The sequence below is a fragment of the Eretmochelys imbricata genome, chromosome 6, assembly GCF_965152235.1.
Source record: "Eretmochelys imbricata isolate rEreImb1 chromosome 6, rEreImb1.hap1, whole genome shotgun sequence".
Taxonomy (NCBI): Eukaryota; Metazoa; Chordata; order Testudines; family Cheloniidae; genus Eretmochelys; species Eretmochelys imbricata.
In genome coordinates this window covers 36207710-36234071 of record NC_135577.1, presented here as the reverse complement: position 1 = coordinate 36234071, position 26362 = coordinate 36207710, and the positions used below count along the sequence as shown (strand labels likewise).

Here is a 26362-nt window from a genome sequence, read left to right as displayed (position 1 = left end):
ATGACTGACCATGTCAGGCAACAAAGCCAACCTAGTTCATCATCATTTAACTCAACACCATGTATTCCGCACCCCACCCCATTTAGTAAGATATGGGGGAAGCCTTTAGGGTTCTAAATATTCAGGAAGAATACAAACTTCTTCAAAACTACCACATTCAAATAATTGAGAAATTAGCAGACTGATTTGCCATGAAACTTATTTTTAGATCAGTCCCGATGTTATGCTCATCGGTTTTCATTAAAGCTCAGCTCTGGGAAACGTCTGTGTTCCCTACCAAAAGGAGGGTCTGTCATGATAGAGGTATTATATACTGCTAAATTACTGATCAGTAAACGAAACCATGTTACCACACTGCCATTCAAAATTTGAGGGAAAAGCAGTGCTGAGTAAATACAAAGAAAATCAGTACGAAGAGATCTAAGCAGCAGAAAGAATAAACAGACAAATTTTTAAAAAAATGTTGTACTAGTATGTGACAATGTCCTTTTAGAATGTTAAAGTGGGAGGATAAGAACATTCCCAGAAATGTGATAGTCAAGTTGTCATTTACAGGCAAATCACCTTTTTTGTGCAGAGGAAAAAAAGTGTTTTTCCATATGCAACAGAAAGCAGAATGGTTTTGTTAGCTTTGGTTAACAGGTCTCCTAGTGTGGTCCCACTTTTGTTCAGATGGCATTACCTTCTCTGCAGTTAAGAACATCTGCCATTCGGAAAAGTGATTGACCTACTATCACATCCCCACTTCTATTTTCACAGCAAAGTAAACCTGACTTTTAGCAATATCATAACTCAGATTTTCAGGGACAAATTTTTCCCTTGGATGCATGAATGAGGTATCAGCTGGAGTGACATACATTCAAGGTCAAACAGGTAACATGGAGATCCAAATTCAGCAAATAAATATTTGAACATACTTTTGCAATATCTCGTTTGTCTTGGTCTTCTGAAGCAGCATAAAGAGATCCAAGGATTTTCATAGTCTCATAATTGTTAGGGTAGGCTTTCAAAACTTTTTCAAAGCATTGTGATGCATTCTCTTTGTCCCCCCGATAAATGTACATTTGACCCAATCCAAAAAATGGTAATACAAAAGAGGATGAGGCAAACTGTGTGGCTTGGTAGTAGTACTGGAAAGCTTGGTCATAATCTTCCTAATTTAAAAGAAACAAGGAGAAAAAAAAGCAGATGGATTATTTTCTTAGAGTTTTGTTTAGTTTTTTAAAGATGTTGAATACATTTGAATATTACAACATTCTGAATGTAATCTAGAAGAGGATTTTTAAAAATTCATTCTACCTGTACATGAAAAGACCGGGCCAGCTGGTAGCAACTCTCTGCCTGCATAGCTTCAACTTCTGTATTATGGAAAGCATGGAGAGCCAAGTGCTGGACTTTACCATAATCCTGAAAGATGAAAATAAAACTCACTTTGAAAAATCCCAACCCATTTACAGTCAAGTGTATACATTTCTGAAACATCAGGCCTGGACTGATTAATGCAGACAAACATAAGCAGTAGCATTTGGTAAGTTAACATCAGTAGATTTAGTTTTACAACGTACTGTTCTTTTCTCTACACCCCAGTTTTAAAAGTAGCAGAAAAGAAATGTTTTCAGGAAACGTAGGTAGGTTTAAATTAAGAAAAAAGTGTGCGCTCTTTCTTGGCAGTTTTGAGAAAAAAACAAGGGATTTAAAAGCTGAAATTTTACATTTGTCTACCTATATTAAAAAAATGTACTTTTACCCTTTGGCCTTATGAAAGTCACACGATGGGTAAAACTTATTCTTTTAACAGCTGTACTTTAATACCTTTCAAAATGCAGGATTTAAAATGATTTTTGGAAGCCAGAAGCAGTAATGAGTTTGACACTGGAGCGGTTACTGTTCAGAAAGTTATGGAATTTTCCATTCATGTATTTTCTTACCTTTTTGAAGAAGAAGTGATTAGCCAAGTGGTTCAGCACCATTGGGTTACTGGGATCAATTGTGTATGCTCTAGAAAGGAGTTGAACACCATTTTTGATAGAATCAGCCTAAATGAAATAATAGATATTAGCACTATATTTCAACATATTTCCTCAATATAACATCTTCAGAGCTATTCTTCTCACAAGTCCCAGGAACTGTGGCTCAGAAGAGCCTTCCCATTGATGGCAAGAAACAGCATCAGGACAATCCAACCAGAACCTCTTTACTCCCCCCAGATTCACAACAGAGAGTACCCCTTTGACAGGGCACCAAGGCCTTTCATGGGTGGTGGAAAGAGGACCAGGACTTCCTGAGGTGGAAATATTTTCCATCTGTTGTTTGCCCCTACCTCCTCCTCACAGATCTTCTCATGGCTGGACTTCCTCTGCCCGCTATGGTACCTTCCCTCACACTCAACTCCCTTGTTCCTATTTACCGACCCACCCACCACCAACATTCCCTTTCATCCCCACTCTGGCCACAACTACTAAAAGAGGAAACACCATGTGTGCTCATCCTCACCTTGATTATTTTGCTAATATGTTGTATCCCTTTCCCCACCCTATACGTTTTTCTCTCTAACACGCAAGCTCTGGCCATGTGTTCCTATGCCTTTGTACAGCAACTAGCACAATGGAGCTCCAATCTCAACTAGGGACTTTGAGCACTACTACACTACAAAATATTCGATAAGCATTTGCTTTTTATAATCTGCCTTTTAAAAAATAACATGAAATCATTCCCTTCCAAAGGGATCTCTTAATTTGCAATAATTTAGTTTTCCTGAGTACAAACCCAAACTTTACTGCAAGTCAGAACCCGTGACAAGTACAGTAACTTGCAAGCTGGCACAAATGTGAAATTGTCACAGGGAAGAAATCTTCTCTCTAATTCTATTTTCTGCTTTGCCATTGACTCAATGTGTAATTTCTGGCAACTCATTTAGCATCTACATCTCAGTTTATCCATCATAAAAAGGGTAAAATACCTAACAAAGGATTAATTAATGTTCATGAAGTGCTTTCAGACAATCAGATGGAAGGTGCAATAGAAGTGAAAGTGTTTTACAGTCCAAAAATACATTGGTCCTTTCCAAAGCTATCATAGCAATATCCCTGTGAATTTAGTTTAATGAATCATTTATGATCTCAGGTTTTAGAACTTTTTGGTTTGGTTCTATAATTTTAACAGTGTAAATTCTCTCATTTCCATATATGTTTGTTTATACTGTAGATAAAGTTAAACGTGCAAGTGCAGGTTTGAACGGATGCAAAAGGAAAATCCATACAGAAATAGAATTAGTATTTGTATTTTCAATGCACTCTACGAGGCTACATCTTGATTTATATGAAAGCTAGAAACAATGCAGAAGGTGATCACCTGTTTGGTAAGTAGGGTGTCCAATAGAGAGCAAGGCCTGGTCTACACTCAAAAAGTTCTATTGGCATAATTATGTTGGCAAAGGGTGTAATTTTTACTGATGCTGTTATTTGGGTAAAAGCCCTTGTGTAGATGCACGTATACCACTTTAGCTCATTTTGCTTCGCCAAAATGGAATAACCAGTACATGCAGTTATACCAGTGTAAAGGTGCATCAACACAGGAGGGTTTTGCCAGTGTGATTAAAGTGGCAAACCTTTTAATGTGGACTGACACCTGTGCTCCTGACTGGTTACATGAGAACTTCAGACAGACGTTCAGGTGTTGGTTTGGACTTATGAAGTCTGAATGGCCTGGGATCAGGCCACCTGAGAGACTGCCTTTCTTACCAAGACACTCTGCTACAACTGCAATCAGTGGAGACACTGACAGTAGATTACTCCTTGATACAATGATGAGGGGGCTACTGGTATAGCATTCTCCCTGAAGTGCCCTTCTACACCAGACCAATTTTACTTGAGATTTGCAGACTTTCAGAGGTTGCTAAAGGACTTGTTTTTAATGCCCAGCCTTTGAAGAGGGTAAGGGAAGAATGCAGCACTGGCCAATGTGTTGCAGTGTTATCTGTATTTGGAGGTGCTGCTTATTGAAAGTGGTGAACTGATTAAAGTTCCAGAATTAAGAACAAATTTCAAACCATTAGAAATGTACTCAGACCACGTACATGGGCACAGTTTATTATTCTATGTAAAATATATTTTACACACACATTTAACACACCGCTATAGTTTTTAATTCATATCACTCAGTGTACATATCACTTATCAAACACAGGCGGTTCTAAGAAGTACACGAGAGATTAGCATTATTTAATTTGCACTCATCATAACTATTCAGAATTGCAATACCATCAACATCAGTGATGTTGATTAAAGTGATTCAGTGATATATAGATATATAAAATTAAAAAAATAATAATTTCAGACTGCTGTGAGGCTCATTGTTTAACTAGAAACCCAATACAGCACTTCACATTCTCCCCATCCCATCAAACCCACCTCTTTGTTATTGAGTTCTAGAACAGCCAATCCAACCAAAGCCCCTACACATTTCGAATTGAGCTCCAGAGCCCTGCTGAATGCCAGACGAGCTTTTTCCAACTTGTTCAGTTTCACGAAGCAATGGCCCATGCCTAATCGAACCTCAGCTAGAAAACAAAAGCAAGTCATTCAGAATGTCAAAAATCAAAACTTTTTACATGTATGTTTTTTACTTTAGACAGTGAACTGATACAGGATTGATATCTTTATTACTTGATTCACACTGTATTTAGAGACAGTTATAAACAAGGCCCTGTGCTCAGTGGCAAACCTGACATTAATAGTATGGTAAGGCCCCTGATTTCTACTATTTTACAGTGGAGCAGGCTTATACTTCTGAAGTAGTTTCAGATAATTTTTTTAATTAAATGAAATATGAAAGATTAGTGCAGTCAATGGAACATTTATGCTTAATATCACTTTTAATCTATTCCTAATAATTTAATTTTCCAGTGTGGTGCAGAATGACATTTAGAAAGAACAGTATTACAGAACTGTCAGTCAGGAAAGCTGGAGGTTTGATCAGCTAGAAAGGGGATAGTTTTGGTACCTCGGCAAGGGTATGAGATGGTTTGGGATTGTGGGATAAGCAATTAAGCTAGGTGTTTCTTCTAAAATGATTAGCAGTGAAAGGGTTAACAAAGGCTGCTTAAATCATCATCCATTGATATCAAAGTTCTTACACTGTTTGACATCAAGGGAGCAGTTCACACTACAGACATTGTTTTAGGCTGTCTACAGATTCAGGAATAAACAGCCACATTTGTTTACATTAATTGCACATGTAGAAGTTTTCCTTGTAAATAGTAGAAACTTTCTTAAAAAAAAGAAAAAAAACACACCACACAAAAAACCCAACTTCAATTTCTGAGCACAATTCTGCAGCAAGGAGTGGATTCTGAAGCTAATCCACAGCTAAAAAAAAAAAAAAATCACGGATTACACGTGGCCCTAATTATAACTCATGTTTAGGACAGAAAATGGCCAAGTAGTTTATGTAGGTGTACCCCACCTTTCAGTGTTTGATAACACTTATTCCTCTATTAAAGGAATGTGTGACACCCTCTTCAAGTACTTCCTTAATTTCTAAACATTGCACATATAACTTCTGCTGCCTCTGGTGGTTTCTGCAGAATTTTAGTAATAAAAATCCCATACGATACAAAAATATCTGATGAGCTGATGGTTCATTGTATCATTTGACACATCTTAGATAAATTTGACACATACATAATTTGTTTTGTTCAGAATTTTGTGATGTCTCCATTTACCTCTGTCTAACTTCATATTCAAAAAGCTTAGAGCTAGTTTCTGTAATCCTTTTTGGACAAGAGGATTGATTTGGACATCCCTTTGGTACTTTCTGTACTTCTTTAATGGCTTTTTAAAAATCTATTGGTCAGAAATGCATGAACTTGGCCTACTTAAGGTATGTCTACTCTTTGAACAGGAAGCATATTTCCTAGTTCAAGGAAATACCTGCACCGGCTCCCTGGAGCAAGTATACTAAAAATGGGGCGTAGTCACTTTGATGTGAGCCACTGGTCACCCTGAGTACATACTTGTCTGAGATGCTAGGCACATACTTGAGGTAGCTGGCCTCTCCCATTGGCATAGCTATGCTCTTTTTGATATGCTAGCTCAAATCATAGCCAGCGAGATTATGGCCAACACTCAGAAGATATCCACCCCAAACTTATTAATTTGATCCTCACCCAGACCAATTTTACATTCAACACCACACACTTCAACCAAACCATGGGAACAGACACTGGTAGTAGCATGGCTCCTCAATATGCCAGCCTTTTCATAGGACAGAAGAATTTCTGGACAAATGCACCATGAAACCAGTGATATATTGGAGATACATCAATGATATTTTCATCTTCAGGGCAAAGGACCTAGACTTCCTCACATTTCCACCACAACTTCAACCATCCCCACCCATCCATCCAACTCCCTCTAGAACACTCCCGCACCAGCATCAACTTCTTGGACACCAAAATCAGCTTCAACAATGGAACCCTACAGACAACTATACACAGTAAACCCACAGACTGCACTTATTTTCACAGATCCAGTAACCACCCCAAACACACCAAGAAATCTTATCTACAGCCAGGCACTCAAATTCTTCTCAGAGCATATTCTGTGATAAGTCTGGGATATACACTTTAACATATTTAAGACTTCCTTCATCAAACAAGGACACTCCACCAGAGAAATACATCACATCATAGAACAGGTCACCCAAATACCCCAAAAGAACCTGCTTCAATACAGGAAAAAAAACCTCCTCCAACCACATACCTCTATTTGTCACCTTCTACTCCACACTGAAACCCCTATGGGGTATCATAAAACAATCACAACCCATACTCAATGGAGACATCCTGAAAAAAAATCTTTCCCAAGCCACCTCTTCTGGCCTTCAAACAACCCACCAATCTCACTATCAGAAGCAAGCTCCTCACAGACCAAAACACACGAGCTCAAGGTGACGCCAGACCCTACCACAACAACAGAGGCAAAACCTGTACACATATCCACACTGCTATGATGACCAATACCCACCCACACCTTTCAAGATACATGGATCCTACACGCCTATCACACGTGTACCTCATCCAGTGCACTAAATGCCCCAATAACGTGTTAACTAGTTATGCTAAACAATCTGTTCTGCATTATATTTAGCTGTGATACTGAGTACCTTTCTCAGACCTGAAGAAGAGCTCTGTGTAACTCCAAAGCTTGTCTCTTTCACCAACAGAAATTGGTTCAATAAAACAAAATTACCTCTCACCCACCTTGTCTCTCTAATATCCTGGGACCAACATGGCTACAACAATACGGCAGACATACTCTTAGTCATTTACTCAGTTAGCAGCTATTACAGAGCCAGCAGAAAGCAGATCTGTCCTACAAGAATAAGAATTTCATTTGTGACTGCATGGATTGGAAAAAAGGAATTATAATAAAGCCCATTTTCTAACTGCAGGAATTAAAAGGACCAGTTTTAGGTTTAAACAACTTAGTAAGATCGCTTCAGTAGCAAAGATTTTCTACGCCTTACCTGGACAACCTGGGTTGGTTCGTAGTGCTTTCTTGTAGTAGGCAAGGGCTCCTCTATAATCTTTCTTGTTGAATGAAATGCATGCTTTACCTGTTACAACAAGCAAGTTACAGAAGTTGCTATAGGTTTGCCATTCTGACTTTTTCCAATTGTTAGTGCCAGAATAAATGGAATTAGTAAAGACTTGCATGCTGTCAGGAACATTCATTTAATTATAACTGCTTTGTGTGTCTTGATGCCGAGCCTACAAGTGTCAAGTATCTCAGAAAATACAATTAATAAAGGGCAACAGCAAGCATAAACTAAGGTTTTTAAATCATTTTAAAATAACTTTCATTTTCTTTTCTTGGTTAGGAAGTTTGGATGAAAATTGCCCTAAGCTTCACTCTAGAATACTGACTGAAGGTGTTACTGCTTGCTGACTCTTCACTACTGAAAGTGTTCTGACCACATTGAGAGAGCACAGCACCGCTAGTGTCAGCAGGAAAAGACTGGTAAGTAAGGTGGACTGTCCTAGGTGACTGGTCCCTTTTAGAGTAAAGGGTCTGCCCCACCTGTGCCTCACTCAGTTCTCCTCCCCAAATGTGACAAATCAGGTAGGTCATGTGACTAAATCAGTCACAGGCCTAGGAATAAAAGAGAAATCTCCAGAGAGCCAAAGGAGGAGGGAGTGAGCAGACAGCCTGAAGGAGACATATCTGCCTAGTGAAAGTATAACTGTGCACCTGCCTGTTGGCTCTTCAGCCTACTGACCTTTCACAGCCCTGGGGGAAGGATAGGATTAAAAGAGGCCCACTCAGAAGCTGAGTGGTGCAGCCAGCCTTTGTTATCAGCACAGACCCTAGGAGGGCTGTGAGACTCCTGACCTATGGAGGGGTAGCCTATGGGAACATTCATACAGAAGCCTAGCAGAAGGGCTGTAGGAACCCTGAATCAAGGGGAACAAGGACTTGATTTCAGGGGGTAAAAACTAAATTGATACACTATAAGAGACATATTAAACATATATGACCGCACAGAGGAATCTCAATTTAAAATATTTTGACCTGGGAGTTACTTCTTATAAGAGCCAAAAGGGAAAGAAAAGGTAGCACATCTGCAGAATCAAGCATGTTACAAGGGGGCATCCTGAGGGTATACATGGACATAACCACACAGGCATTAGCATACAGTTGTTGATAATATCTCCACCACCATAGCTTTCCTTTCTGCAGGCACTTCCTGAATCCATCTCAGGCTCTTAAATGCGTATTACCCCAAGACAGAGATCTCCCTTCTTTATTGCAAGGCCCATGTATGTCTCTCCTTACGAGAACCGGGACAGATTATGAACATGCATTTTCTACAAGTCCTAAATAGAGATGGAGACACTGGGTTTTTGCAGAGATATTCACAAAATTCTTACCAAGGAGGGCTGGAATATTATTTGGAGACTGGTTGAGCACAAAATGAAACTGTGCATCAGCCTGGTCCATTTTATCACCCTCCAGCAGACAGAAGCAGGCTCTTCCCAACAAGTGATTCTAGAGGAGAAACAGATTTCTAATATATTATTCTTTGCATTTTTATACAAATACTAGGATTTTTATTTGGGTCTTTCTTAAAAAAGTTATAAAAATCAGACTAAAGAAAAGAGTGCTAATGTACTACTTCAAACCTCATTTTGGTATTTTATGATGAATTTCATTCTCCTGCATCAAAGCCTGTGCAATACCAATGGTGAGACTGTAGGTTCCCACAGTTAATTTCTACAAATCACGTACCACCAAAGTAGGAAGGTATATCGAGCAAAATGTTTCGGCCAACAACAACAAAAAAAGAATACAGAGGCATAGTTACATCAAGAAGCTTGAGCCAGGACCACTTTTATTCTGGGCAGTGCTACACAAGTGCCAATTTAATCCAAATGTTTGTGAAATCAGTAGTGTAACACACACTAATGAGGTTATAAGGGCCTGCTCAGTGGCTACCTTCCCTTTAGGGTACAATAATTAGGTATCTGCTTCCTTTCAAAAAATGTACTTTGAATCAGAGTTGGAGTATGGATACTATAACAAAGTTACAAACTAAGTTTAATGACACAGTTTATAGCTATGATTCTATGTATAAATGGACAATCTTTTTTTTTTTACCTGATCATACATGATAATTTTGTCAGCCATAGTATACAGCAGGGTAGCTTGTGTAATGAGCTCCTTCTTGTTGTCTTTATTCTTTTCCTTCCGTGCCTGCTGTACATAGTATGCTGCCAGGGTATCCAAGCATGTCATCTGATCTTTTTCATGGTCTCTATAATCCAAATTACCATCTATTCGTGCAGCTTCCAACAGTTTCACAAAATCTTCTGTTTTTCCTTGTTTGTAATATTCCAACTATAAAAGCAAACATTTTAATACTACTTTTATAGCTATTCCACCATATTTTTTTTCCAGTTAAACCACAGATTTTCACTTACATTCTAATGTAACATGTTTCAATATAGCTCCATGAGTACTTTTTTCTTAGTACAAAATCTTTCCACTGATGAATTACATACACAAATACAGCAGTTGTTAGAGCAGGTGCTCTGCTGTTCACAATCATTCATTCATACAAACACACACATGAAAAATTATTCAAAGATTAAATTGTTGGACAGTACACAAGTGATCAGCTGTACCTGTCCAAAAGAGCACTAGGATCCTTAAGTGTTCAACTGGACAACCAGAGACTAAGCAAAACAAAAAAAGTCAGTTTGAAGCCTGTCTGCAATGTAACACGCCTGAGACTGCAGAACCTACTAGTAGTGTACGGTAGTCAGAAGAGGGTGAGCATCCTCATGTAGGACTTCAACCCCACCAGCTTCTGGTACAGAAGTGAGCATCCTACCAGTCAGGCTGCAATCATGCCAATGTAATTCATTACTCTCTCTAATGGAAACATACTTTTGCAAAACACCTTTGGAAATTTAGCCAAAGCATACAGAAGTTGAACTTTACAAGGAAAATGTTCAGACCATTTAATCCTAAAGTTCTATGTTGTTGATTCTTTTCACAGTCAGTCTTTTATGGCAATTTTTCCTCCATTAACTCTTTTCTTATTTATTAAAGCACTCCCATGGGAACTGTTCAGATCTCCCTTCCAGCCAGCATAAACTTGATAGGATAGTTCAGTGAATATTGCTAGCACTGATCTTGCCTCATTGTGATGCATAGCTTAGGTAGTGACGTCTGTGTTAATAAATTAAGAGTGATTTTTTATAAGCACAATCAAAGAGACAATTTTATTTTTCTTCAGTCACCAATGTATTTTTTCCACTATATTTGAACATCAGGACAATGTTTTTTACTTGGAAAAAACAAAGTTAAAACAAAATTAATGAAGTGTGCAATTTTTAAATATAGTAATAGAAGCAGCCAAAAATGGTATCAATTCATTACAAACCTCAAGTTGTAGAGCCTCTACCGATATTTGCAATATCAAAATTGATGTGAGAAATATCAGTGATCTAGAAGAATAATTTAATTTCTTCTGCTAACAAATGCAATATAGTAGAAATTATTTGCATAAATACTGACCGCTAAAGCAATCCATATGTGCAGCTGAGTATGTTCCTGTTTCAGGATACTTATAACTTCATCCCCCTCCGGTAACTGATCGAAGTCAAGCTCAATGACCTAAAAGCAACAATAATATTCATAGTAAGTGTTAACTCATGTTATCAACTTTTTAAAAGTTCCATTTAAAGTCTATATTTACAATATTTATAATAGAAACTCAACAGAAACCCTAATCCTCACTCTCTCCAGCATGCCAGAAGTTAGATTAGACAACCTGGAGTCTGGATTTTCCACTTGAAGAGGTTCTTCAATAAGACCATCCCCCGAATAACATAGAAAGTAAGTATCTATGGGGTTGGGAGCAAATACTGCCCTCAGAGCACAAATGGCCACGGCCACAGAGATCAGCAGAAACTGGACATATTTCAGAGAGCAGAATATAATCCATTTTTTGCAGTCTGTGGGCAAAAGGAGAAAAGAATAAATCTGTCCTATCATTTATACAGCACTGACAATGTGCTCAGCAATGTAAATGACATAAAATGTGTCTCTCTCAAAGAGGTTATGATCCAGAAGACACACATATGGAACGAAGAAGGTTGGTCCAGCGGGTAAAGTGCTAGCCTGAGACTCAGGGAAATCCAGGCTCAATTCCCTTCTATAAAACATATGATTACTGTGTGACCCTAGGTAAGTCATTAGTGTCTTTGTGCCTCAATTCCCCATCTGTAAAATAGGGCTAATTAGTATATCCCTAAAAAGAAAAGGAGTACTTGTGGCACCTTAGAGACTAACCAATTTATTTGAGCATAAGCTTTCGTGAGCTACAGCTCACTTCATCACAGGAGTAATGTGAGATTGTGAGGCACTCAGATACTATGCAGCGAGGACCATACAAGTACCTAAAACAGAGAGCAAAACCTTTACTGAGCAGAAAATTGAGGCTGTAATCCACAATCCACTCTATACAGATATAATTAAATTGTAGAAACTGGATTTTGAGCTGGATATTGGGTACTGCAGTACCACTAACTGTAAATAAGAAGATAATGCTACATAAGACATGGCAATAACCCACACATGGATGCAAAAGAACAATAATATTTTGCAATTCAATAGCACTTTTCATTGACAAATACAGTAGGTCTCTACTTTATAGCTACGGACACAGAGATTACATGATTTCCCCAAGCTCACAATGTAAATCAGTTGAAGAGCTGGAGATAGAACCTTTGTTTTTTATTCACAGTCCAGCCTCTATCAATGAGCCATGCGGTCCCCAGCATTACTTAGCTGCCTTACTAACTGAGATAAATGCTTTGTACCATACATACATTGATTTTAAGGCTAGAAGGAACTATTATGATAACTGAGTCTGACTTCCTACTTAAACACAGGCATAAAACCGTACCAGTAACTTCTGCATCAAGCCCATAACTTCTTTCTGAACTATAGCAACTCTTAGAAAGACAACCAGACTTGATTTTAAAGATCATAAGTGATGAAGAATCCACCACATCCCTGGGTAAACTGTTTCAGTGATTATGCTCACTGTCATGAATACATATCTTGCTTCAGCTTCCAACCACTGGATCTTGTTATGCTTTTTTTGCTAAATTAAAGTATTTTGTTCCAACTGCTGAACTACAGGAAAATAAAGTCATTTCTGATAATCTTCCAGTGTGTGTGTGGTGGTAGGAAGTGAGCAAATAAGGTTATAGGGGAAAAAGACAGAAGAAAAACTGCACATTGTACTCTTACTGCAGTCCCTGGAGATTAATCCACAGACCAGCCTCCCAGATGGAAAGAAAAGTAAGTTTGTCTCATGTCACAAAAAAAGATGGCCCTCATTTCAAAGAGCAGTACTAAGATCACTTATCCTTGTGGACAACCACGGTGAAAGCAATTAATTTTTTGGGGGGGGTGGGGGGGAGGAGGAGATTAATACTTATGATTATACACATACATTACCTACAGAAAGCAAAACATACTGCCAAATTGGTGTCAAGTTTCAAACAAAGTAACAGCTAATTGTAGTGAAAGATTTTTTTTAAACAAGTACGTGAAAGTAGTATCTAGTAACAGAATATAACTGCTTCACCAGTTTAAGGATTCGTCTTCATACAAGTTTTGAACCAATATCAGTTTTAAATTTGATTTAGTTATACTGGTGTAAACACCTGTGCAGCACTCTTAAATCTATATATCCCTATTGTCAGTTTAGTTTATGTTGGCAAGGAACCCATGTAACCCAACTTGATATAAATCAGCTTTTAACTGAATTAGGAGTGTCCACACAGGGTTTTCCACCGATTTAAACTGACTTTAAAACACACTTTTAGCTAACCTGACGTGACCCAGAATTAGACAACATTAAGTTTAACTATGCCACGCTACAGCTGGACAGCACATGGGCAAATGAAAGTTACTAGTCGTCAGAGGAGTTCAGACTAAAGCCCTTAGTGGCTTTGGAAGAGGCTTCCATTTTTATGATTGAAGGTTATTATTGGGGGAACTAGGCCACCACTCTCTTCCTTGTGGTGCCTGCGTGAAAACAACCAGCACAACGTGCAGCCCCGGGGCCTCGGCCGGCCGCATTTCCTAACAGCTGCTTTTCCTCCCTATGAAAACCGGCCACGGACAACCCCGCTGCCCACCAAGGGGGGAGCAACAGGCCCGGGGGGGGAGGGGGGGGGAAGCGACAGGCCCGGGGGGAGTATTCAGCGGAGCGAGGACGACTCACAAGGCCCGTGTGTGTGTGTGTGTGGGGGGGGGGAGTCAGAGTTATGAGGCCATCACACACTTCACACACACACGCTCCCCGGGGCCAGCTCATGGCTGCGGGGCGGGGGACACCCCTCACAGCGCCAGGGGTCAGCAGGGGGAAAGAACCAGGCCCGAGGCCGCCGCGTCCGCCTCACCTCGTCAGTGTCCCGGAGGGGGATCTCGATCGAGCCGCGTGACATGGTGCTGCCGGCGCTGGCCCCCGCCGGGCCGCTTCAGCCCAGCGCTGCTGCTGCTGCTGCGAGCTCCCGGGCGGCCGGCAGCCTCCGTCTCGCTCCCCGCCCGTCGCCTCGCGCACCCAACCCCCGTCACAAACACGCCCTCTGACCCCGGAACGGCTCGGGCGGGAACGGCCCAACTTCAGCCCGCCTCCCCTGAGGCCCCGCCCCCGCCACTCCAGCCGCCGGCCGGCACCGAGCCGCCTCGCGCACAACCCGGTGACACTGAACCACGCCCCCGTCGCCCCGGCCCGGGGCACCCGGCATTGCCCCGCGAGCAGCCCACGCGGGTCCGAGCCGCCCCGTGACCAGCAGCGCCCGCGCGGGGGGGAGGCCACGGTAATGGGGGTGTCGCCCCCCTGGCTCCTCGACGGGGCCTGGCCGCGTTGGGAAACGGTATCGTGGTCAGCAGCCTGGCTTAGCGCCGGGGGCGGGCCGCCGTGTGGGAACCCGTGTCAGTCTCCGCCGCCGCCGCTGGGTGCCCGACCCTGCCAGGCCCGGGCTCCGGCGGGAACGGCTGCCGGGGCGGAAGGTTCATGTGTTCGTGGGGGCGGGTAATTCGTCTCCAGCAGGAAGTGCCCTTGGTGTCGACTCGGTTGTAGTGACCTGCAAGTGCGTTGGTAGCGCTTTTTTCCCCCAGGCACCCAGTGTCAGGGCACGCCCGCCGAAGCGCTTCTTTTGGCCTCTGTCAGCTGCGTCCCTACTAGGAGGGTTTGCTGCTGGCAGAGCTGTTATGTGTGTTGTGTTATAGCACAACCTCTATGCAGCCGATGAAGTGAGCTGTAGCTCACGAAAGCTTATGATCAAATAAATTGGTTAGTCTCTAAGGTGCCACAAGTCCTCCTTTTTGCAAATACAGACTAACACGCCTGCTACTCTGAAGCACAACCTCTATGTGCCTCTTTAAGGGCATGTTCCTTTAACCCTTTCTCGTGTAATTAGCATGGAGACACACAAGTAGACTGTTATTCGCTTGAGTAAGGCCTGATTATGTGATTAATGGTTGCAGGAGTTAGCCCTAAATTAGGCCCTGATTCTGCAGCTGACTGCACAGCAGACTCCTGTGCAGCACCCCATTAACTTCAAGGCCCTGATGAGATTTGTGTAGATAGGCTCCCATTCAAGTCCTCAAAGAATCTCTTTTTTTTTAATCAAGATCTAATAAAGTATTCAACAACCTATTCCTATCATTGGGGGCAATAATTTGCCAATAGAAATGTTTATTCTTTGACGATATAAGTGATGCAATAATATTAATAAAATAATGTGTCCACATATACTGCACTGTACACAGGTATCACTCTGTGTACGTGCATATAGCAACAGCACAAGTGTGGTTGTGGGTACACAGTGTTGGCTCTACCATTTCAGGGATGGTATCCCAGTGTGCTGTGCATCACTGCAGACTCCCTAGGAACTGCTTTGCTGTGTATTGTTGGTGCTATCTGCCCCACTATCATACATTTGCTGATGACAGTTCCTGCTCACCTCTCCCTCCTGCCAAATTGGGTGGAAGGCATGGAGCAACTGGATGATGGTCTGGTTCTGCTGCTGCTCCTTACTGCGGTACAAATGTTTACGTGGTGGCGTTGGTGATCGGCGAGATACAAGATGAAATCTAGGCTGAACTTTCTGACGTGCTGAAGGCAACCAACTATGAGGATGAATGACAATTCTTTCATGTCCCCTGGACAGATATGATGAATGCCAGTAATGGCAGAGGCCTGCATGGCGTTTTTAATTGTGTTTCATTGTTCTGTATATGAACCAAGCCATGAAGATGTTTATCTACCCATTTTCTGTGGTGTGCTTCTGCTGCTTTTAAAACTCCCAGTGCTTTCTGTGAGCGGATAATGTATTTTCCCCATTCCTCCCATGTATCCTTAGGATTTTGGATATTTCTTAAACTGAGGCAGGGATTGTGGGTGTGGGATGAACAGAAAAGTGTTTACAGTATGATGGCACCAGACAGCTACGTCATTCCAATCCATGTTCTGTGAGTCACATGGCACAATACCGAATCTGCAAACATCTTTAGGAAGGAGGATCCACACACAAGACAAGGAAATTATCACATTTATTAAAAGTAGTATATGGAACATGTAACTGAAATCAGGGAGGATTTGATTTAAATCAGATTGATTTTAATTATGATTTAAATCACTAGTCAGGAAGACCCAATTTAATTATGGATTTCTACATAAAAGTGCATTCTGGTTGGTTGTTATAACCTTAATACATATTCTTCACGACTCAGAGGTAGATGTAGGTTTCATTTTTATAAGGTACACACTATACATTTTTAAAGTGATTTATTTTGAAAACTTTTCAGATGAGTTTTACAGCTATATCAGAAAATGAATGATTGGTTATTTCATTTACCAAAGGTATTTGAAGTAGATATTAATGAAGTCATTGGGAGGTGAACTATCTCCAATTCAACAGGTTAATCATTAATATTTGGAGGATTTTCTTGCCATGCTGTATTAGGAAGAGAACATCACCAGATAGACATTTAAATTGTTTTATTTAAATAAAACAACAATGTTATGTATTCTGGATTTTTTCTGCAACAGCAAACATATAATATTTTAACAAAACAAGCATATGAATTTATGAATTTAGTTAAATATTACATTTTTTTAAAATCAGGTTTGTTTTTGTTAAAATTGTTTTAAACTTAAATATTTAAATATATATATATAAAAAGTAAATCGACTGTCAGCCAGGTCAACATGAGAAACTTAAAATATTGGCTTCTGCACCTAACTCAGTTGTCTTCACCTTCATTTTCCTGTTTGTTTGTAATCTGGAAAAGAAAAACAAGCTTTCCCGCTTTTTCAGGTCCCAAACGATTTCTCGATTTGGAATGAATTAATCCAAAGGAAGAAAATATTCTTTCTACACTGGCAGAAGAAGCTACTGCTGTTAAAAGTGAGATTATCACTTCAACAGTGTCTGAATCCAAGTGCTTAAGTGGCTTCCACCAATTCACTGGTGTGACTTTCTTTAAAACATCATCAGCAAACATATATTTCTTGAATGGTTCACCTTTAGCTCTGAAGTTTATTGTAGTTGGCATTATGGAGGGATGATTGCTGGATGTCCATGTCATAGCCAACTCCTCTTCTTCAGCAGTTAAGGTTTGACCCTGGTACCGAGTATTGAGAATATTTGCAAGAAAATGAGCTGGAGATCATGCTTGTCCCATTTGTTTTTTTAATGCTTGTAATTTAATGCTTGTCATTGCATATTTCTCTTTATAAGATCTCACTCAGTTCCTTCCAAATTTCAACAGCATCAGCAATAAAACAGCTATTTCCCTGCATTTTGATCAAAGCTACAGAAATAGGCTTCAGGGTACTCAGCATGTGTTCAACATTTCTCTTAAGTCCAATGTTGAGAACTTTGGCTGTGACAGTGTCATCTATTTTTTCACGATTTTGCTCACAAACTGTCATTAGATTAGGCCAGTTCTTGACACAGTGCTCAAAACAGTCTATTAAGTTCCATCACATTTCTTGTGGGAGAGTTAGCTTGGTTCTTCCCACTTTTTTCAGAGCAGTTGCTGCAAAGTGGTTGTTATGGAAGTATTTTGCAATTTCAACAACATTAGCCTTTATTTCTGGAACTCTGAAGTCTTTGGCTAGGAGGTGCATCAAATGAGCACTGCAACCGTATGTTATTAGCTTTGGACTCTTCTAAATTTCTTCTCATCTTGGATACATTTGCAGCATTGTCTGTGATCAAGTTGCGTACTAGACATTCGAATTTTTTTTCCACAGTTTGTTATAGCTCTTACTGCTACTTCTTGTAAGTATTCTGCTGTGTGTGTATTTCCTGATGTATCAGTTGTTTCTGTAAGGAAGACATTCCCTTCTTCTGTTGTCACACAAGCGCATACAACAGGATCGTTGTGGACGTTGCTCCACCCACCAAGACTCAGGTTAACAATTTCATCCTCTAGACCTTTGGCACCCTTCTCAATTTCTCTTTCATACACTTTATCCAGCAATTTGCCTGCAACATCTGCTCTGTTGGGTGGACTGTATCCTGGTCTTAATGACTGAACCATGATAATGAAGTGTGGGTTCTCAATCATATGGAAAGGAGAATTTGTTGCATAAACAAACCGGGCAATTTTTTCATCAATTACCTCTTTTTGTAATCTGCTGGTTCTTATCACAAATTTATCTGTGGTTGTTTCTGGATGATGGGATTTTTTTTTTCTTTTTGCTATACTGTGGCTATGTGACATACATGATGTGACTGAAACACTGTGATTGGCAGATAATTCTGAAACTATAGAAAATGATGTTGATCTTGAAGGTGGATCATCTTCAGAATCCTGTAGGTTGAGGATGGATTCTCCTAAACAAAATAAGCCAATGAACTTATTTAATTATTATTACCATACTGCTCATTTAATATTACTCATTGCATTCACTGACACTCGGTACTACTTTAAAGGTGAAATTGTAAAAGGAAGATCTGCCTATTTCAGCTATTTATTTTTTATCACAACTGCATCTAAAATGATAGTACCATAGAGTACCAAATATTTTTTGCTCAAACATGAGAATTCAAGAATAGTCCAGAAGGAAGACAGGCAGTCCTTAAGAAAGAAGTATGAAATAAAAAAGTTTACCAATCTGAAGATCTTACATGTTCAGACATGTTCATTTCATCATCTTCAGTGCAGCTTCCTCCTGAGAAGGAACATTTCTCATTATGTTGCTTCATTTGGGAAACCAGGCCTTGCATTTCTTTGTTGCACTGTTTGCATTTTGCACACATGCCTGTCTTACCTACAGATAGAGGAATGTCATTAAAATATTTGCAAACTGGGTCTCTTTTATGGCCTGCTGCCTTTATAGGTTTACCCTTGTAGTGAGAGAATGGTATGGTAGATCGCAAATCAATGAAGGCTACAATGAGAAAGACCTCAAGACTTCTGGAATATGCTGCTCAGTTTCACTTTTGTTTCTGCTGCCTGTCCCTCCCTTCTCACATTTATCTCCAGATTTCTTCGTCTTGTCCAGATCTATTCCGCCCCCAACAATCTTCTATTCATTGAACTTTTTGAAACTTTGCACTTTTAGAGAGAGGTAAGGGATTGACTGTGTGTACACAAATTTGCAGAGGGACAATAGGGTTGAGGTCTGTTATCTCTCACCTCTATATATTATTTATTTATTTAAAAACATTTTTGCTGTTAACAAGCGTGTTACCCCTGGAAACAAATCCACAGTTTGAGAACTGCAAAACTAAGTATCTCTGATGGTATCTTCTAGACTGAGCACTGAGTCCCATTGGGTAGATAGAAAGATTAACCTAAATAATCTATACAAAAGTCTGTGGAACCCCATAAAATTGGATCCCTAATCCTTGAACTATTGGAACTCATTTACAAAACTTTTCTTAAACATTAGAAAGGTTTTTTCCTCAAAAAGCATTTTATTAAAACAATCTGATTTAAGTAAAAAAAAATCCAATTTTTTTATTTAAAAAAAAAATCGATTTTTATCCATCGTGACTGAAATATTTTTAAAAGGAAGCATCAACCAAGAAAACATAACGGGGCCTGGGGAAGAGGCATGGAGGCCAGGGATGCCAAAATACAAGTTTGCCCAGGGTACCATTTTCCCTAAAGCCAGCCCTGCAGCTAAGTCTTGGCTGTAGAATATGTGCTATGGGTTATTCTGATATGAGGCTCCCTCAGTCCCTCCTGTTGAAGCTGTTGGACTCTGGATAAATGATGAAAAAGTGGTTGGAGCAGGGGGACTGGACCTGCGATCTCCCACTTCCTAGGTGGGTGCTCTAACACCTAGACTACAGGGTAAGTCTCACACTTTTTCTTTCTCTCTTTGTTGCCAGGGAGCAGCTAACCTCTGGGCTAAAGTTTATAGGGTGGGAACCAGCACCACCACCACATCCTTTGGCCAGATTCTGAATGGGGCCCAATCCAGCTGGCAACTTCTGTGCACAGCTTAAATGGACAAATGCCTGTCTTTCCCTGGTTTGTGAATTGCTCTTGGGTTTAGGTGAGAGATAGGTGTCAGAACACTTAGAGTGAGGCAGCAGTGGACATGCTCAGATGCAGAAACTTAGGTCTGATCTACACTCAAAAGCTAGGTCAACATAGGGTGCTCATTGGTGTGAAAAATTCACAGCCTGGAGCAGTGTAGTTATTAATCCCACTTAACCTCATTGTAGATGCAGCTAGGTCGACAGAAGAATACTTCTGAGTTCCACTATAGTGCTCATAGTCGTAAGTGGCTAGGGACTTTTACTCTGAAAAGATAGATACCAAATGAATTTAGGAGCCTACAGGGTTCAGCAAGAGTTTTGTGGATCATAGTAGAGCCAAATCTGGGTCTTAGGCACCTAAACTCAAGACATAGGCCTAAATCTAGGATTTAGGCACCTAAGAACTTTTATGCATCCCACCCTTACAGCCATGAGTAGTATTTGAGACAAGCCATATCAGTAAGCACTACCCTCATTAGTGTTTGCAGGCTTGAGTCCTATGGTAGTTTCTATAATATTTCTCAAAGAGATCTGTAGAGAAATTGAAATGCAGACATAAAAAGACATAATATTTTTCTTAATTGCAACCCATGAGTTTGATCTTGTGATCCTTATTCAGACACAACACCAATTTACTTAGGCCCTGATTTTGCCACTGTGTTGCTTGAATCTCTGTGGAGCCCCTCGCTCCATGCAGATGCAAGAATCCACCTGTGAAGAACAAATTGCAGGATTGGGCTCTTAAATTGCTATTTTGCCTCAATTACAACTGCAAGATCAGCTCAATGTACACAATAAAGGCACTGGAGTTTCAGTATAAAGTATACACTGGGTGGTAATTTACAAGAGCGGCTACAGTCATTAGTTTTGAAGCAGTATTGAAGGAACAAAAAGACAAGGCAAAAAACTACTTTTACTGTGAAGAGAATCATAAGGATCAGTTAAAAGAATACTGTTTTTTGAATATATTTATTTCAAGGAAAAACGTATTTCATATATAACAAGGGAGTCCACCTCCTCTTACATGTGTATGTCAGTTGAAATAGATATGTTAAAATAATTTAATTTTGAACAGAATTATAAACTAATTGGTTTCTACTGTTTTCATTTGCATTATCTTATTAATTCCTAGGCAAGTGGTGCATCTGATAATTATAAGGAAGTTCATTTTGTTTCATAATAGAGGGAGAATGGAAACTGACCCTCTAAGAAAAAAAGGTAAACATTCTGATTTGAACTTTAACCAGTGCATTTTAATCAATATGGATTCTGGGTCAGATACTTTTTCAGAAGATATACATCTATCACCAGAGAATAGTAACTCCCTATTGAAAGACTCTGCTGAAACTTCAGAACCTGTGTTAGACCTCCCTGTGTTTTTTACCACTGAAAGTAAGTGTGCAAATTTTTCTGAAGTGTGACAAGTTCTGATTGCAGATATAGGGCTCTCTTGTATCATGGAGGCATTGCCCTATGTTTGGGGCTTGGAAGAGTAAGAAGTCTTCCCAGAGCTTTTCCAGTTTAGACAACTTCTGCCCCATCCACAATATGGTGTGGTGCACATAGGGGCTGGAACTAGGGGTGCTGCTGCACCCCCTGACTTGAAACCCTTATCACTCCCTCTTCATTAAAACAAACGTTAAAACATTGTGTAGTGCTCTAATTTCTAACAGCACTGGCTTGCTCTTTCTTTTGGGTGCAGTTTAAGATTGTTAACTTTGATTGATTGTTTTAAAAACTATATGAATTGGGGCCTAACTACTTGAGACCATCTCTCTCTCAATGAGGGGCTACTGCAGTTGGGGTCAGTAAGGTTGCCCAAGTTAACAAGCCCTAATTTAAAACATCTGGGTGCTGTTGGATGGTGGAATTTTCATCTTTTGCTGTTCTGATAGAGCAGGCAACTATTGGCTTCTAAAACATAATACAAGTTAAATCTTTTCTCAAGGGTTTGATAGAGCAGGGGTGGGCAAACTTTTTGGCCTGAGGGCCACATCTGGGAATAGAAATTGTAGGGTGGCCCATGAATGCTCACAAAATTTGGGTTGGGATGCGGGAGGGGGCTCTGGGTGGGCGAGTAGGGTGCGGGGGGTATGAGGGCTCTGGGGTGAGGCTGGGGATGAGGAGTCTGGGGTATAGGAGGGTACTCTGGGCTGGGACCGAGAGGTTCGGTGGGCAGGAGGGAGATCAGGGCTGTGGCAGGGAGTTGCAGTGTGGGAAGGGGTGCAGGCTCTGGCTGGGAGTGCAGGCTCTGGGGTAGAGCTGTGGATGAGGGGTTTGCGGTGCAGGAGGGTGCTCTGGGATGGGATCAAGGGGTTCGGAGGGTGAGGAGGGATCAGGGCTGGGGCAGGGGGTTGGGGCACGGGTGGGAGGCTCAGCAGTGCAGGCTCTGGGCGGCACTGACCTCAAGCCGTTTCCAGAAACAGTGGCATGTCCCTTCTGTTCCTATGCGGAGGCATGGCCAGGCAGCTCTGCACGCTGCCCCATCTGCAGGTGCCACCCCTGCAGCTCCCATTGACTGGAGTTTCCGGCCAATGGGAGCTGCAGGGGTGGCACTTGAGGTGGGGGCCGTGTGCAAAGTGGAACCCCCTGGCTGTCCCTATGCATGGGAGCCAGAGAGAGGACATTCCACTGCTTCTGGGAGCTGCCTGGAGTGGCTCCTGATCCTGCTCCCCGGCTGGAGTGCTGGAGCGGGGCCATGCCACTGCTTCCGGGAGCCGCGTGGAGTGGCCCCCGACCCTGCTCCCCAGCTGGAGCACCGGAGCAGGGTAAGCCTCAGACCCTGCTCCTCAGGAGGAGCTTGAGGGCCAGACTAAAATGGCTGTTGGGCCAGATCCGGCCCGTGGGCAGTAGTTTTCCCACCCCTTTGTTAGAGAATGTGATGGCTGGGGTTGGAAGAGACTGCTTTTGGGATTTTTTCCTTTTCTTTATGAGACTTGGGGAAAATAGGTTAAAAGTGATATGTTTTTATTAAATGGTGGGTATGTGTCCTGAAGCCATAACATAAAATATATTTTTAACTTATAATATTTCTGTTTAGGAAATGCTAGTACTGCTGTCAATGAAGGCGTAGTTAATAATACAGTAAAAGTTGCTGGTTACTTGGAAGATGAGTTGATCAATATTACTTTTGAAGCTTGCAACCTTAAGGAAACAGGTACTCTTGTTCTACTGGTACTGAATCAAAATAGGACAGGTAAACATATACTAAACTGTGCTCCATATCATTGCTTTTTCTACAGGACTAGTTCCTGCTTCTGTTTAAAAAAATATTTGGAAGATGTGACAGGACAGAGCCATGAGAAATGCAGATTATTAATCCTCTACAATATGTTAGACCCTAAAAGGCAGAATAGCTTTATTGGTAGCATGAAATGTTTCTCTACTATAAAAAGCTGGATTGCCACATGCTATCAGGACTGGTAACTAAGTTTGGTTTGGTTTTTTTTTTTTTTTTTTTTATTCAAGCTGTTTTGACTTGGTTATATTTGATTTGTATGCATGATGGATCTGATACTGAAGTCAGTGGGTGTTTTGCCTCAGTGAGGCTCTTTAGTAAGCTTTGGGGACATACTCTATAAGAAACAAATGTGAATGTTTGAAAATGAAGGAATGATAGTTTTATGGTTAAGGCACAGCATTCAATGGGGATAGCTGGCTTCTGTCCTATCTGTTCCATTGACTTCCTGTGGCACATAGGCAAGTCACTTAGATCTAAATCCACACCTAAGTACCTGGCCTGCTGACTTAGATGAAGCTCTGTCTTGTCATCTGTTTTATCTGTTCCCCACAGCTACCCATCTACCTGCACAGAAGAGGGAGTAGCAGCCTTATGTGGGTTCCTCCCCATTTGTACTGTGACCTGTAGGGAAAGTAGCTTCACTTCATGCCCTCTTACCCCTCTTCACAGGCTATGAAGAGCAAGAAACAATGTATTTCTGACTAATTATAGACCAAATCTCTCACCTATGGTGTTTGATATAATTCTGAAAACTACAGGAAGCAAACTTTCCCACAAAGAAGAAAGGAAGATCGGTGCACTGTTTATTTTGATCTTTTTAAATAGATGGACTTCTAACACTTTCTAAATTCAGTATTTCAGATGATGAAGTTGATGAAAATAGGTCAACAAGTAAAAGAAACATGCATAAAAATAGTAAGTCTCTCTTTGGTCTCGCATGTTCGATAGAATGCCAAGCACATTTTGGGCATTACTGTCATATGCTATAAATAATAAGCTTTATTGCATGTCAGTTTTGCTGCACATAATTTATAACATTTGATTAGGTACTTAAAACACTTAACTATTTTATGAGTGACACGTTAAAGCTGTAAATCTCTCTCCTGCTTTCAAGGAGGAAATACATCATTCCTATCTGAAGAAGATTATGAGGAATTCCAGGGAACAGCAGAGGACATATATGTTGCCTATAATGTATTGTTTAGAATGTGTGCCTGATTGCTGTGGGGTGGTCAATTATTTCTTTTAGCCATCTTCATGTCTTTTTGTTGTTGTTGTTTTTGCCTATTTTGTGGGTATTTATAATGTTACCCATGCCTTAAAAATGTATCTTCTATTCCTGACATGTTCCTATTTAAAATGGCAGAGCATAATAAAAAATAGGGCCAAACCCTACTGGTCTTAGTTAGGCAAAACTCCTATTGGGATTTGGCCCACATTACGCTGAATATACACTACATATATCAGCATTATTTGAAAACTGCATCTTAAGATCATGTTATCATCTAGAAAAAGAGCAGTTTGGTAATAGCGAATAGTACCTTAAGTGTGTGTGTTTTATATATATTTATATATATATATATATACACACACTGTGTATGTCTCTGTCTGTCTCTCTCTCTAAATTGGTTACATTCACTGCTGGAGTTACTCCATTGAAATCAACATAGTTAACCCAGAGATGAATTTGTCCAACTGCACATAGTTGGAAGGGTTTTCATTTAACTTTAGATTCAAATCTACCTCTGCTGACCTTGAATATTTTTTACATAAACCCCTTTGTTCTAGAAAACTAAATGTTGTTGTTTTCAATGCATAGTTTTCCCCTAATTAGGGCTCCTTTTGTGCCTTATAAGTGAACTAACTCTCTCTCTCTCTCTCTCTCTCTCTTTCATCTAACTTACCCAGATAAAAATATATATATACACACACACTTGAGATTGCATAGCTCACAGATCCAGCTGGATTGCCTCTTCTGTGGAAAAATCCCATGAGAAATGTTCAAGGGAAGGAAATTTCCACAAGAATGCTTTTTAATGTCTTCTACTGTTTTTATTGTGGGAGACAGATGAGCACAGGCCACGGGTAGCAAGCACCTGTATCCAAATTTGGTAGAGTCCCAGTGTCCCCACCTAGCTCCCCATAGGTGCTGACTTTCGTTTTTTGCCAGTGGGTGCTTTTGAAGGGGGATGTGTGTTTGGGGGGGCACTCTGCCAGTTTTGGGGGGAGCCTATTTTCAGCATATTTATACATTTGTTTCATTTTCTAGTTATTGAATGTGACTGTCATTGGTATCTTTACTAATTTAATAATGATTCAATTGTTATGAATTACATAATTACATTATCATGAATTACAGTATATTAAGATCATTGCAATCACCTACAAGCTGTCTTCACTAACATCCCAGTTTAAAGACATTATGTGTCACTGTAGCTTTCTGGATGAAACTGTCAGCAACCTTATTTACATCTAGGTTCTGTGGTATGATTTTGATGCACATTAAGGACAGCTACATTATTCAGTTGCGTGTGTCCCATGAATGGCTGGAGATAATTTTTAAGTCTTCTGAAGCAAGAGAATGAGCATTCCACAGTTCAGGATGACACAGACATAGTGAGAAGGATTCTTATGAATTTTCAGTACTCTGGAAACATAGTGCTTCTAGAGTACTGCAAATGACTCCAAGATTTTTCTTTGATTTAGGCACCATCATTTTGTATGTATTGTTGGGATTGTATTTTGCTACATGCATTACTTTGCATTGAACATTGATTTTCATCTGCCATTTTGTTGCCAAGTCACCCAATTTTGTGAGATCCCTTTGTAACTCTTTGCAGTCTCTTTTAGACTTGAATAATTTTATATCTTTTTGCAAACTTTGCTACCTGTTTACCCCTTTTTGCAGATCATTTATGAATACGTGAACAGCACTTATCCCAAACCCGTACAAGTCCGGATGAGCAGGGGAGTCACCTCTATTTACTTCTCTCCATTCTGAAAATGGACCATTTATTCCTTGA

The 26362-nt window shown here is 40.4% G+C and overlaps 1 protein-coding gene across 2 annotated transcripts in view; it reads right to left on the bottom strand.

Annotated features, from left to right (window-relative positions):
* The window catches only part of CTR9 (CTR9 component of Paf1/RNA polymerase II complex), a 29015-nt gene extending 14876 nt beyond the window's left edge, over positions 1-14139 (bottom strand). Inside the window, exons 1-9 of one of the 2 annotated variants that reach the window (XM_077818410.1) lie at positions 13988-14139; positions 11085-11183; positions 9660-9899; positions 8933-9050; positions 7528-7617; positions 4410-4558; positions 1929-2036; positions 1300-1407; positions 918-1154 (exon numbers count right to left, since the gene is read on the bottom strand). In XM_077818410.1, coding sequence (XP_077674536.1) covers positions 918-1154; positions 1300-1407; positions 1929-2036; positions 4410-4558; positions 7528-7617; positions 8933-9050; positions 9660-9899; positions 11085-11183; positions 13988-14032 — 1194 coding nt within the window. In that variant the 5' untranslated portion in view covers positions 14033-14139. Of the gene's footprint in view, positions 1-917; positions 1155-1299; positions 1408-1928; positions 2037-4409; positions 4559-7527; positions 7618-8932; positions 9051-9659; positions 9900-11084; positions 11184-13987 lie in introns of those variants that run through there. The other variant, XM_077818411.1, reaches the window with a different exon arrangement.
* Between the last annotated feature and the right edge of the window lie 12223 nt (positions 14140-26362).